Source organism: Salarias fasciatus, chromosome 16 (genome assembly GCF_902148845.1).
Source record: "Salarias fasciatus chromosome 16, fSalaFa1.1, whole genome shotgun sequence".
Classification (NCBI taxonomy): domain Eukaryota; kingdom Metazoa; phylum Chordata; class Actinopteri; order Blenniiformes; family Blenniidae; genus Salarias; species Salarias fasciatus.
Window position 1 is genome coordinate 1668325 of NC_043760.1, and position 12718 is coordinate 1681042.

Genomic DNA, 12718 nt, shown 5'->3' on the forward strand with positions numbered 1-12718 from the left:
GTCATAATGTTCTGGCTGATGGGTCAACAGTCTGTCACGTCTTTCCAATAAGGCACAAATGTTTCTCGATACCACATCTTTATTATTATGAAAAGATTATGAAGCATCCAGCAGGCGCCTTGTTGGAGTTTTACCGATGAAACCTTAAAAACAGAAAATCACACATGCAGGTTGTTTTTTTTTTTTTTTAATCTTTTGTGATTTGTTTCATATGAAATGTTTTCTTGTGCACGCACTTTGATTAAACTTATTTTTGATGCGAATGGATGTCGATCTGTTAAGTGTTATGTTATCAGAAAGCCAGAAGAAGGAGATATCACTGGAAATTTTCTTTAAATAAACTTTACAGAAAGAAGTTTTTTTGTGTTTTTGTAACGAGACGAACATCAAGCCCTGGAATGCACTCAGATTTACCCTACACACATTTACTTCTGAGCAAAGTGTTACATCCAAAATGTAGAAGAAAAAACTCAAGTTTGGGAAAAGGTTTATCCTGCTGATGAAGCTCTTTAGCGCCCCCCAGTGGCAGCCTGCCCACACTTTCATTTATGTTAGTTTAGTGGTTTAACGGTGGTCGCAGCTTGCCAGGCAAAATGTGATGTTTCCAAATATATCTGTGGTTTTTAGACTATAATTAAGCTGCTCCTGCTACTTACATTGAGAAGTGGATCACATTTCAAAGTGACCACTAGATGTCACTATGCTGCTACAGAATCATTGATAAACCATTATGTCTGTATTTAACTGACAGCAAGAAAAATGTCAAAAATAAAAAGCTATACAACAGAATTTAAAGTTGGGTTAATCAGGCCCTCGATACATTTCTTCATGATGCAGTCAGTCTGGAAATGATCTGAACCTGAGAGCAGCAGCTGGATGAATGTCTGGGATGAATCACAACTTAGAAATGTCTTTGCATGGGTTCAGTATTAAAGACAGACACTGAACTGGGGGCACAGTCCCCGATGTGTGTGTGTGTGTGTGTGTGTGTGTGTGTGTGTGTGTGTGTGTGTGTGTGTGTGTGTGTGTGTGTGTGTGTGTTTTCCACCTGTTTGGGTTCACGCCGCACGCTTTCTCCTTATATGGTCATATTGAGCCTCTAACGGAAACGTGTGTCACTGTTATTATTGTCCTGCGGACATAGTTTTATTCCGACGATTTCAAATCAGGACTTAACGAAATTTTACACATTTGAAGTAACATATTATACTTAAGTCAAAGTAATGACCATAAAATCGATTTTATTGGTACTGTGGGCGAGTTTTGTGTTTATTCTAAAAAATCGTTCGCTATTGTTTCTTTCCGGAACCTTCCAGCGGGCGCTCCTTCTGTTTCCGGTTGTGGGAGGAGAGCAGCGGTGTGATTTTTTTCTCAACTCTCCAAGTCTTTAAATTGTCAAAATGCAGGTTGGTAAACGTTTATTCTTACGACTGGTGAATGAAACGACTCAAAATGAACTGTTATCCATGTTACATGTGAATAATAAAGACTGTTTTCGGGTCGAGATGTTTGACAGTTAGCATTGAAGCTAAGTGTAACTTCCTCTTTAAAGCTTATAATCTACAAAATACTGAATAAAATGATGTTTTCTTCTTTTTATTAGCACAAACTTGAGGAAAAATGTTTCCTGGTCACGTCGCTTTCTCAAGTAAATTTCTTCCATTCTGAGATTTAAAAAAAAAAGTCTTGACATACCGATGATTAGTTCAACTAAATGTCTCAGTAAAATCCTTCCAATGTGTCATTTTTACAGATCGGAAGCTTTTTTCGCGTGAGCTGTCATGAAGCATGTATGATATGCAAGTAAATGCTGAACGTATGAAAGCTTATTTTATATACCCAGCATTAATTCCTGGGGGTAGCATTTGACTGTAGCTCGTTTCAAGGGTTAGGGTTAGTGTGACACTTAGAAATGGAAACCAGAGTAATCTGTTGTGTTTACAGCCACTTTACACAGATGCCAGTGTTCGTTTGGGCTTCAGATTGGCTCCGAGGCTGTAGGTTGAGTACAGGTTGATGTGGGTTTGATGCTGTGGTTTGTTTTGTCTGCAGGACCCCAACGAAGACACCGAGTGGAACGATATCCTGAGGAAAAAAGGCATCCTTCCCCCCAAAGAGATCCCAAAAGACGATGAAGAGGAGGAGCTGGCTCTCCAACAACAGTCTGTCGGTAAGAACAAGAGAACTTTGTCATTTGTATGCACATCATTCTATTTTATCTTTTCTAAAATTTATAACTTAGAAAATGGTTTCACTGATCCAAATGAGATGAAATGCATGACATCTTAATTTAGGTATCAGTGCTGATACTCTGAGGTGTTCTCAGGCTGTTAAAGGTGCTGTAGGCAGGATTCCGCATCTCCGCCATCTTGCTCAGGTTTACCTAAGCAAGATGGCAATTTGACCCATCTAAGGGCCTCCACACACTACAGGATAATCGGGCCGAATTTTGCCCCGATCCTCTCCTCCCGATCGAGGCCGACAGGGTCCGATTGTCGGGAGTATGCTAATGAGTTCGGGTCCGATCTTCGTGTAGTGTGCGGTGTGTTCCGAGAGATGTTTTCCGGTCGGAGCCTCTCGGGAGGCGTCAGAAGGGGAGATCGGAGATAATGAACATGTTCAATATTTCCGATCGCAAATCCTGTAGTGTGTGGAGCTCCGAGAGGCGCCGATCAGCTCCGAGTAGAGCTGTCCACACCCTCGAAATAAAGCTCTCTGATTGGATGAACAGCTCCGTCTCACCAAGGTGCCGCTGATTAAAAACATCCACTCACAGCTGTCAGGGCTGGATGATGAATATATGTCTGTGAAATATATTCACTATATATGACAGTGAAACAGAAAAGCCAGAGCTCCTAAACTCAGCTGTACAGGAAGTGATGGTTCATCCTGTCGCTGCTGGATGAACTGGATCCTCCATTCAGACCCAAACTCCGATCTAATATCTGCATCTCCGCCAGTCCTGCAATAATCCCAATGTTTTAATTAATCTCCGTTGTTAACCATCACGGAAGAATGGGGAAGAAAAAAATAATAATAAAAGAAAAAAAAAACTTTCCACTGATTCCTGCCCTCAGAGACAGAGCGGACTGTAATGAAACTTACCTAATCAAAGCTCAACTTATTTTTACTCTGATTTAAACTATCAAATCTGTGGACATAAAGAATGATTTAAGATATTTGATGATTTAAAAAAGATTTAAAAAAGTAGCTTTTATTTGACACGGTCTGCTAATAACTTTATTCTACTGCTGCACTCGGGACTCAAAAGTAAAAAAAAAAAAAACAAAAAAAAACACACAAACAGATTAGCTAATAAGCTGAATTATTATTAAATGTAAATTATAATAAAATGATCTGAAACTATGTTTCCCTCTTCTGTACTGGAACATTTAATTTTTCTAACAAGGTGCTGACAGTCCGTGCTCCGTGCGCACGGCGGGTGGGGGTCTGCACTGAAGGAGCGATACCGATGTGAATGAATGAACTGAGGGAACGAATGAGTTCTCCACTTATTATTGAAAGTGGAGATGAATGTAAAAACAGCAATGAAGGGAAACAGCACAAAGTCACGTCGGACGACGTGAGATTTGGAGGAGTGAGGAGCCGATTCTCGGCTGAAGAATCTGCTGGTGTGTGGTCTGCTCCGGAGTGACACCGCACACTAGACGATCAGGAGAGGAAGATCGGGTACGATCTGTCCTCTGCTGTCGTGTAGTGTGTGGTGTCTGAATCGGGGAAGATTGAAAAAATCCTGTAGTGTGTGGCCGGCTTAAGATGGCGATTTGAAACCCAGCACAGCCAATCCTGTCCTGTTTTCTCTGACATCACGCCCTCACGCAAGTTAAGCCCCTCCCATAAGAACGTGCGACGAACACCCCTCGACCAATCACGGTTAGAGCCTCATGGGCTCTTCTGATTGGTCCAAGATACCTGGAGCTGTGGAGATTCCTTTTCAGCTCAGAAAAGAGACAGATGGAAACGCTGCGCCCTGACGGTAGTGCAATTATGCTACACTCCTGAAGGATTATCAATGGATAATCCAAAGAAAACACAGAAAAATTAGCATTGACTAGCAAAATCCTGCCTACAGCACCTTTAAAGGTTAGCTTAAAACGTCTCTCTTGCATTGCATCATGGACCAATAGCTGTGTTTATATAATCCTTAGAATGCTCATTATAATTTAAATCAAAGTACAAAATTAGATCTGGATTTGTCTGGATGAAACACTCAAAGGTCCATGTTTAAAAAAGCAAATCAGTGCAAACTATTCTACATCCAGAATCTAATATGAAAAACAGATGGTGTCACAGATACTTGACCCATGAAATAGATCTTGATGTTTAAGAGATCAGAGTGAGCTGTGAGCGCTACAGCAGCCTTTCCACCACGTTCTTATTCATCTGAACAGTGAAAACATACGAGAGCATGATGCTGGATGAGCTGGAGGAGAACGAGGATGAGTTTGGTGAGGACGACGAGGCTGCCATCGAGATGTACAGGTGAGTGGAGCTTGTTTGCATCAGGAACGTCAAAAGAAGAGTCACAGGAGTGATTTTCAGTCTGAAGGTTGACAGCGCGTTTCGTATGAATCCAGTCTCGATCCTCGCTCCCTGGTGTCAGAAGTAAGGCTGTTGTTGTCATTCTGCTGTAGGCAGATTGACTCTCGTAACTCTGAAGTCAGTGTTGAAGCTGAATGAATGTGTGTGACAGAGCTGCTCTTCACACGTTGTAAAAATACACTTTAATACAATGAAGCAAACAAGGGAGTTTTCTGCTCCTCCTCATGCAAAAGGCCTTTTCAGAAAGTCATTTCCTGCTGCCGTGTCCAGAGTGTGAGTTCGTACTGACCGAGCCGCGGCTCCTTCCAGACAGAAGCGTCTGGCCGAGTGGAAAGCCACGCAGATGAAGAACGTGTTCGGCGAGGTCGGGGAGATCTCTGGACAGGACTACGTCAAAGAGGTCAACCAAGCCGGGGAGGGCATCTGGGTGGTGCTGCACCTCTACAAGCAGGGGTAGGCCTCCGTCACTCCGTCACCCCGCAGAGAGACACGCTGAAGGGAATCAGCATTTACAGTCTGTGTTTTACTGCAGAAACTCCGAGCACTGAGACCTGAAGTTTCCCACTGGGCGGGGCTCCCTCTGAAAGCTCTTTAAATTTGAATCCAATATTACCAAAGTAAAAGACCCACAGAACCCCAAATGATGGTCAGTTCTATTTTAGAGGACTTCAGTCTTCAGTCTTCCTCTCCGTTTCCATGGAGACGGAGTCGGGGCTTTTTCAGAACGCTGTTTTCAGTGACTCCAGAGATTGTTGTCATGGAAACAGACTTCAATCTTTTTTATTTGTTGATCATTAGAATCTTCAGATAAATTAACCCACTTAAGTTAATCTGACCCAGCACTTCATAAACTGATTTAACTTCATTTTAAACTGTTTCATTTGGAGTTCTGTGTTTTACATGCGACCTTCAGATTGTTTACGTGTGATTGTAATAGATTTATTTGAGTTTTTGCATTCATTTTTATTTGGTAAAAAAAAGGCAGAAAAGCTGAATGTTGTAGAGATCCCTGGAGCAGTCGGTCAGTCGGTCAGTGTCGCCTCTTCTGCCCTGCAGCATCCCTCTCTGCAGCCTCATCAACCAACACCTCAGCTCGCTGGCCAGGAAGTTCCCCCAGACCAAGTTCCTCAAGTCCATCTCCACCACCTGCATCCCCAACTACCCCGACCGCAACCTGCCCACCGTCTTCGTCTACTTCCAGGGGGAGATGAAGGCGCAGTTCATCGGCCCGCTGGTGTTCGGAGGCATGAACCTCAAAGTTGAAGGTGTCCGTCTCGTTTACGTCAGGGCAGGGGGGGGGATAATTCACCCAAACTGCAGTTATTTCAAACCCTCGAGCCACAAATCACAGAAAACTGATAAATCCTTTGACTGACAGCCGGTGTGGAGTCAGTCACATGATCAGTCGTCTTCAAGTCCTCAGAATTCATATTGGGTGTGGTTCAGGGTGTTTTTAATTCGGAATTGGTTTATTCTGAATTAAGTAATTCAGCATTATGTTCATGAGCTTGAAGTTTACATGGTAAAAATGAAGGATCAACTCCTCTCTCACGCCGGGGTCTGTGAAGCGTTCTGATTGGACGGGGCGGCTGTGACGTAGTGACGTCTCCAGGAAGTAGTCAGCGTTTTTCTCGTCTTTCTTTCTGGATTAACTTTGACGCTGCAGCTTTGAAAATGTCCGTGTTGTTCTGCTCCCATCGATCCGCTTGTTTCATTATATCTAATTCTTTGAAAACTGCCGTTAAATAAATCGTCTCCATGAGTCGAAACGCGGACCGCGGGCCGCCATCTTGGAATATTGCGTCATCACGACGGAGCAGAAAGACCAGAATGAAGTTGCTTCAGTAGCAGATGATTCTGATCCAGAGGAGAATAAACCCGCCGGGCTGTTGGGAGTCAAACTTCATTCTGAGTGGAGTTTTCAGTGATTTTAGAGCAGAATTAGGCTTTATTTGGAATTATAGAGGAATCAAGTGTCTCGACACACTGATTGTTATTGTGAGGCTGAACATGTTTATTGTTGTTTACCTAAAATCAGAGTGTGTGTGTGTGTGTGTGTGTGTGTGTGTGTGTGTGTGTGTGTGTGTGTGTGTGTGTGTGTGTGTGTGTGTGTGTGTGTGTGTGTGTGCCCCCCGCCCCCCACAGAGCTGGAGTGGAGGTTATCAGAAAGCGGAGCGGTGAAGACGGACCTGGAGGAAAACCCCAGGAAGCAGATCGAGGACAAACTGATGTCGTCCATCAGGAGTTCTCTTCCCACACGGAGAGGCAGCGACTCGGACGACGAGGACGACTAAAGAAAGGACTCAAACTGAACCGTGACGCAGACGCTACATCCGGAACGCTCCGTCAGGAGAGGAGAGTGTTTTCTGACCACGGAGGAGGCGCTGCTCCTGCTCAGAGGCTGCCGGGCAGCCTCCAGGCGTCAGGGAATCAAACCCACAGCCTCGTCTCGGCCGCTTCTCTTCTGCTCTCACGTGTAAAAGTGACGTGAACAAACATCCACACTTTGACTACAACTGTATTTAAAACACCTCCAACGTAAAAACCACACCATCAGTTTTTTATCGTTCTGTTCGACAATAATTAAAAGACAAAATGTACATTTTCATGTTTTCTGTTGGATTAAATGAGTTCAGCTCTTTGCATCTGATGTGTTTTTAAACCCAGAGTCCTGACTGGTGTTTGGTTCCTCATGTTGTCTTGAAGCTGCTTCCAAAGTTCCATTTTCCACCTGACAGTGTTCCCAGAAGCTCCTGTAGCTGAACCTGGTGGCAGGCTTCCTCCAGGGGGCGCCGCAGGGCTTCAGCTCAGGTTCCCACTTTTTTTTATGAGGAAATCATTAGCGGAAATGTTCAGAACTGAATTATTCATTGTGAGCGTTTCACACATCAGCTGAGACTGTAAGTGAATTTTATTGTGAAAATACAAGTGAAGAGTTACAGCAGCTGCATGCGGTATGAGCCTCGTCGCTGTGGCGTCGCTGCTTAACTTACTCTTCCGGTACATCATGAGAAAATCCTGTTTTGTCTCACTGAGCATTCTGGGAGTTTTCTCCGGCCTCGTTTACACGACAGTTCAAATGAGAAACCACTATTTTCTTTTGCATTTACAGGACAAAAGTTTGAAAATGAAACGTTAAAATGGTGCAGTTTTCCTGATGGGCCACTAGAGGGAGCCGTTTGAGTCATGGTGCAGAGAACAATACACTCCAAACATGAACACGTGGAATACACAAACCTGTTGAAGGAAGATCTGTGAGTACATTTAATTTGGCATTTCACTTGGAACCTTCATGGCGTAAACGGGGCGTGATTGGCCGAGAGTGCAGGAGATCCCGCAATTTACCCATGAAAAATCTGTGAAATGGCAGTTTTGCAACACGTGGTTGGGGCTTAGAAAATGTAAGGATTTCTATTGGATGCAGAGTTAGGACACGCCTCCGGGACGTTTACAGGAAGAGAAAACCGGGAAGTTTCTGTTAAATAAACTATTTTCACAAAAATACTGTACAAACATTAAAAACTTAAGTGTTAAGTTCTTTTTCACGGCACTTTAATTATTTTTCGTTGTGCAGCAGGCTGAGGCCAGTTCGATGTTCGGAGGTCTCGTCCTTTTTCACACCAAACTGTCAGTCGGACACATGAGACACACGGCAGTGCGGTTGTAGGTTTTTGTTTTTCCATCTACACAATAATTTATTTCCTATGAACAAAGAGCGGTGTTTCTGTCTGGAGAGGCTGGTCCGGGAGGCGGCGGGTCGCCCCCGCCCGGCGGCGGGCCTTGGATGTGATGGATGTCCGGAGGCCGCCGGCCACGCTCCATCCGTTTGCTGTAGTTCCCGTCGTCGGTCAGATTCCCGCCGCACTAGATCCCTTCGGGCAAAGCTCGGATCTTCTGTTTCAATCAGGAGGGGAGAGAGAACAGCGTCAGCAGTTACATCGTCTAACTCACTGAGATTCATGCCGCCTCCTCCCTAATCAGTCCTCCAATACTTCTGCACATCCCAGACGGACGATTCCTGAAAGGTTAAGTGTTCAAGAGCGGGAAAGAGATCAGTGGAGCGACGGATGGAAGGAAAAACAGTCCAGTGTTAGAAGAAAAAGATTCGGCATGATGTGCAGCAGGAGGCTGAAGCTAACCGCTGCCAGCCGCGCCTGAAAGCAGGACTCTTTCAGAGGAACCGTTACTGATGTCAGGTTCTCTGTTCTGTTCTGTAACGACGTCTTCAACTCTTCGGTTCCCACTCAGCCTCGAGGTGTCGCTTCACCTCTAAGCATCATGGGTATTTTCAATTCAGAACTGGTTTATTCCAAGAATTATATTCACTACATTTCGCATTTTCATGTGAAAATTAAGGATTAAACCCGCTAGGGCTGTGCAGCGTTCTGATTGGACGGGGCGGCCGTGACGTATGACGTATACCGGAAGTAAAAGCATTTTTTTCAGCGATGTTTCTCTCTTTCGTTCTGGGTTAACTTTGATGCTGCAGCTTTGAAATTGTCCTCTTTGTTCTGCTCCCTTCATTAAATCCATTCCATCTAAAGCTCCGTTAAATAAACCGTCTCCGTACGAGTCGAACCGCCGGCCGCCATCTTGGTATTTGGCGTCATGGCGACGGATGAGCAGAACGACTGGAATAAAGTCACAATTAATTTACTGATTAACTCAATTCTGCTCCTGAAGGAGAATAAACCGTCTGGATTATTCAGAATAAAAGTTAATCCCTGATACAGTTTTCAGGCGTTTGCATGGTCATATAGAGCAGAATGGAGCTTTAATTTGATTTACACAGGAATTAAAAGTCTGTCCGTTGCTTCAGTGAATCCATTCTCTACATCCCTCTAATCTTGTAGTTATTTTCTTTTTCACAGATTCATCTTTTACTTCCCCTTACTCTGTGAGTTCACCTTGTCTATTGCTTTTAAAGATAAGATAGGATAAGATAAAAACTTTATTGATCCCACGATGGGGAAATTTCACTGTTACAGCAGCCCAAAAAACAGTATTTGTTTTTTAAAAATTACACCTTTAATAGAAACATGTAACATTTGTTATTTTGTGTTAATGAACGAAATACTTCCTGGTTGAATATATTGACATTCTTGAAGAGTACCTGCTCCGACACAGCTGATCGCAATCAGAGGGTCATGATGAGGCTGTCTGCAGAGCTGCAGTGGAATCAGGAGATTCAGAGCTCTGGAGACCGAGACCCTCCTGGATCAGGACTAAGACCCTGCTAGATCAGGACTGAGATAACCTGGATCTGGACTAGGACCCCCTTGGACTGAGCAACTCTTCTCATGAGGGAAGTAAAAAACTCCAGCTGTACTCTTCCACTCCTTTTATTTCATTGTGTGTGTGTGTGTGTGTGTGTGTGTGTGTGTGTGTGTGTGTGTGTGTGTGTTCTCACCAGAAGAATCACCTTCTTCTTTCTCCTCTGGGAGAGTTTGGGTGAAAGCCGCAGCAGAGGATGAACTGAATGAGGCTGAAGAGAATCAGATTAGTGACATTGGAGGAGAAACCTGCAGGGATGTAACGTGTTCCGGGAGCGTTTGTCGTGGTTAAAGGGGGCGGGGCCACCAGAGTTTACAGGTCAGGCAGTGAGGTCAAATCAGATCAGTGCTGATGATCGAATGCTGCTGTGGATGTCCTTCCTGGATGATTCCAGTCATTTCAACACTCTCTTCCACACTGAGCCGAGCCGCTTCAGGCTCTTTGATTTCTGTATTTCTATATTGGAGTCAGTGGCTCAGCTGTGGTAAATCTCGGCACACGGTCCTAGAAATCCCTTTAAGATGGTCAGTCAGAGACTCCAGGGCCCAGGCCAACATGCTGACTAAGCAGTTTCAGTGTGAACGGCCGTCGTCGTCACACACCTTCGTAAACATGAAACCGTGAAAACGATGTGAAACGTGTGAACAGAGCGTGAGTCTTCAGACTGGGTCAAACCGGCCACTCTGCTGCTGTCTGTTTCTGTGCTCACCTCCTGCTGCAGCGCCCCCACAGAGTTCCGTCCTTTGGAATAATGAAACAGGAACTGAGGAAAGACGAGGAGAAGGTGAGCGGATGAGCTGCCACTCACTCGCTCATACGGAGGCGACATTCGGGAGGAAGACCTACCCTTTTGAAGACGTTCTGGACTTGTTCCTGAGTGGGAACACAGAACGTTACATTAATCACAGCAGTCAAGTCAAAGTGTGGTTTATCGTTCAAAAAGATCCGATAATCCAGCACTTAATCCCTGAAAATAGGAATTCTTTGAAAAAGACATTTCGGGTTCAAAGTTCAAACTGAGTGAGAATCTTTTGAAACAAAATGTCGACATTAACGTTCTGTGTATAAAACAAAGCTGAGTGAGGAACGCTCTGAGCCGGGAGGAAGGTTCTACCAGCTTCATGACTCCAGATGGAGGTTTGGTGGAAGCTGTTCCTGCTGCAGATCTCAGATCAGTTCGTTTGGTTTGAGCTTCATAAAGCAGGTTTGTTCTCACCGACCTGGTTCTGGTCCGTCCACAGCACATCGCTGGAGTCTTCACTTTGGGCACCGCGAACCTGCAGAGAGGCACAGAGTGATCAGCCAGAACATTAAGACCACTCGCTCTGAGCGAAATTAAATCAAAAGAATATTTATTTTAGCCACCAGATTGACTCAGAATTAAAATGTAAAAAGTGAACTCGGAGACTGAAAGGTAAATTCTGACCCTTCTCAGCTGGACTCCGTCTTCCCACAGATCCAGAGGATGAGCATCTGCATGAGGAGCACATGAGAGAACTTCTTACCAAGATTTATTCCACTGTTTAGAAAATATCGTTTTGGCTTGATGCTCATTAACTGTTGAAAGGCTGTTTGTGAGGTCTGAAAGTTTTAAATAGATTTTTTTAGCACAATATTCATAAACTTCACTGACATTTACTGTTAGTTTTACATAATATATTCAAATATCATTAAATAAACTTAAAAAAAGGGGGAAACAATTTAAACAGAAAAAAGAAAAGATGGATAAAAAGAAACTGAGGTTCAAGTGAAATATCCATAAAACATCCCAATATAAAACCATTCACATTCATTAATGTGCATATATAATGTATTTTAATGATCCTAAACACGTGCTAAGCTTCTTTAAGAACAGACAAAATAGGAAATTTTTCTGTTTACAGATAAACCCTGAAAACTGAACACAGAAATGAAACAAAGTAAAGGAAGCTCTTTTAAAAAAGAGTTTAAAAAGAATAATATGTAAAACTGTTTTCCATAAAAACACTCTGAGGATTTTTCAGTCACATAACGTCAACTTATGTCTGACATAATAAAATAAGATGCTTTTCTTCCTCTATTAAATACAGCTGAAGAGAATTAAAAGACTCAATTTTCATCCAAACTGATAAAACCAACGAGGCACAGTCCTGACATTTATCTGTTATTTAATCCTCATGAAAGTAATAATAAAAAAAATATATCAATTCAATCATCAAAATTTAGTGGGATTTTATTTTTGTTTGTCTTTTTCTCATTTTTGCAAAAAAAAATAATTTGAAGGAAAGTACTGAAGATAAACTCAATATTCACAGACTGGTTACAGAAAGACGAATACATTAGAAGAGATGAGCAGAAACAGCAGAACATGAGGTTTTATTTACTGTTTCTCCAAACTGAAACTTTTTCATGACTTTTCCGATATATATTTAAAATCTGTTAAATGATATTTAAAGACTTAAAGGAAAGTTAAAATTGAACATCCTGCTGCTATAACTGACCAAAATGAGGCATTCCTCAACATTTACAGCATTAATAGCAAAAAGTGTCTCAACAGGCATTTGTTTCTCACTGGATCCTGTAAAAGTAGAAAAGATACAATGTTTAGGTCTATTCTATTCTTCTCTATTCTGTTCTGTTCTACTCTACAGAGGCATTTCGAAAACCATAACTCTACATACAACTACATCAGTCTTTAATGTTCTGAAGCTTTATAAAACCAACTCTCCAACAAATTCAAGTGTTTCTGTCTTTCAACATTCGTTTCATTTATATTGATTTCACTTTGCAGTACTTCAACACACGTCCAATAAATGTTTCAAAATGTAAAAAAAATTACAGAAAAAGCAAAATAACATGTTAAAAAGCTTTAACATCTGTAACCATTGACTTAGTAATTCAG

The 12718-nt window shown here is 42.7% G+C and overlaps 2 protein-coding genes across 2 annotated transcripts; one reads left to right on the forward strand and one right to left on the reverse strand.

Annotated features, from left to right (window-relative positions):
• Positions 1-1324: 1324 nt before the first annotated feature.
• pdcl3 (phosducin-like 3) lies at positions 1325-7213 on the forward strand. The gene is made up of 6 exons (XM_030112758.1): positions 1325-1406; positions 2053-2170; positions 4413-4503; positions 4873-5016; positions 5620-5828; positions 6709-7213. Exons 1-6 carry the CDS (start codon positions 1401-1403, stop codon positions 6855-6857), a joined length of 717 nt encoding a protein of 238 aa, XP_029968618.1. The 5' UTR covers positions 1325-1400; the 3' UTR covers positions 6858-7213.
• A 1190-nt stretch (positions 7214-8403) lies between these two features.
• On the reverse strand, positions 8404-12330 carry nms (neuromedin S). The gene is made up of 7 exons (XM_030112131.1): positions 12318-12330; positions 11264-11310; positions 11058-11114; positions 10684-10710; positions 10547-10600; positions 9974-10048; positions 8404-8457 (listed from the first exon to the last, which is right to left on the reverse strand). Exons 1-7 carry the CDS (start codon positions 12328-12330, stop codon positions 8428-8430), a joined length of 303 nt encoding a protein of 100 aa, XP_029967991.1. The 3' UTR covers positions 8404-8427.
• Between the last annotated feature and the right edge of the window lie 388 nt (positions 12331-12718).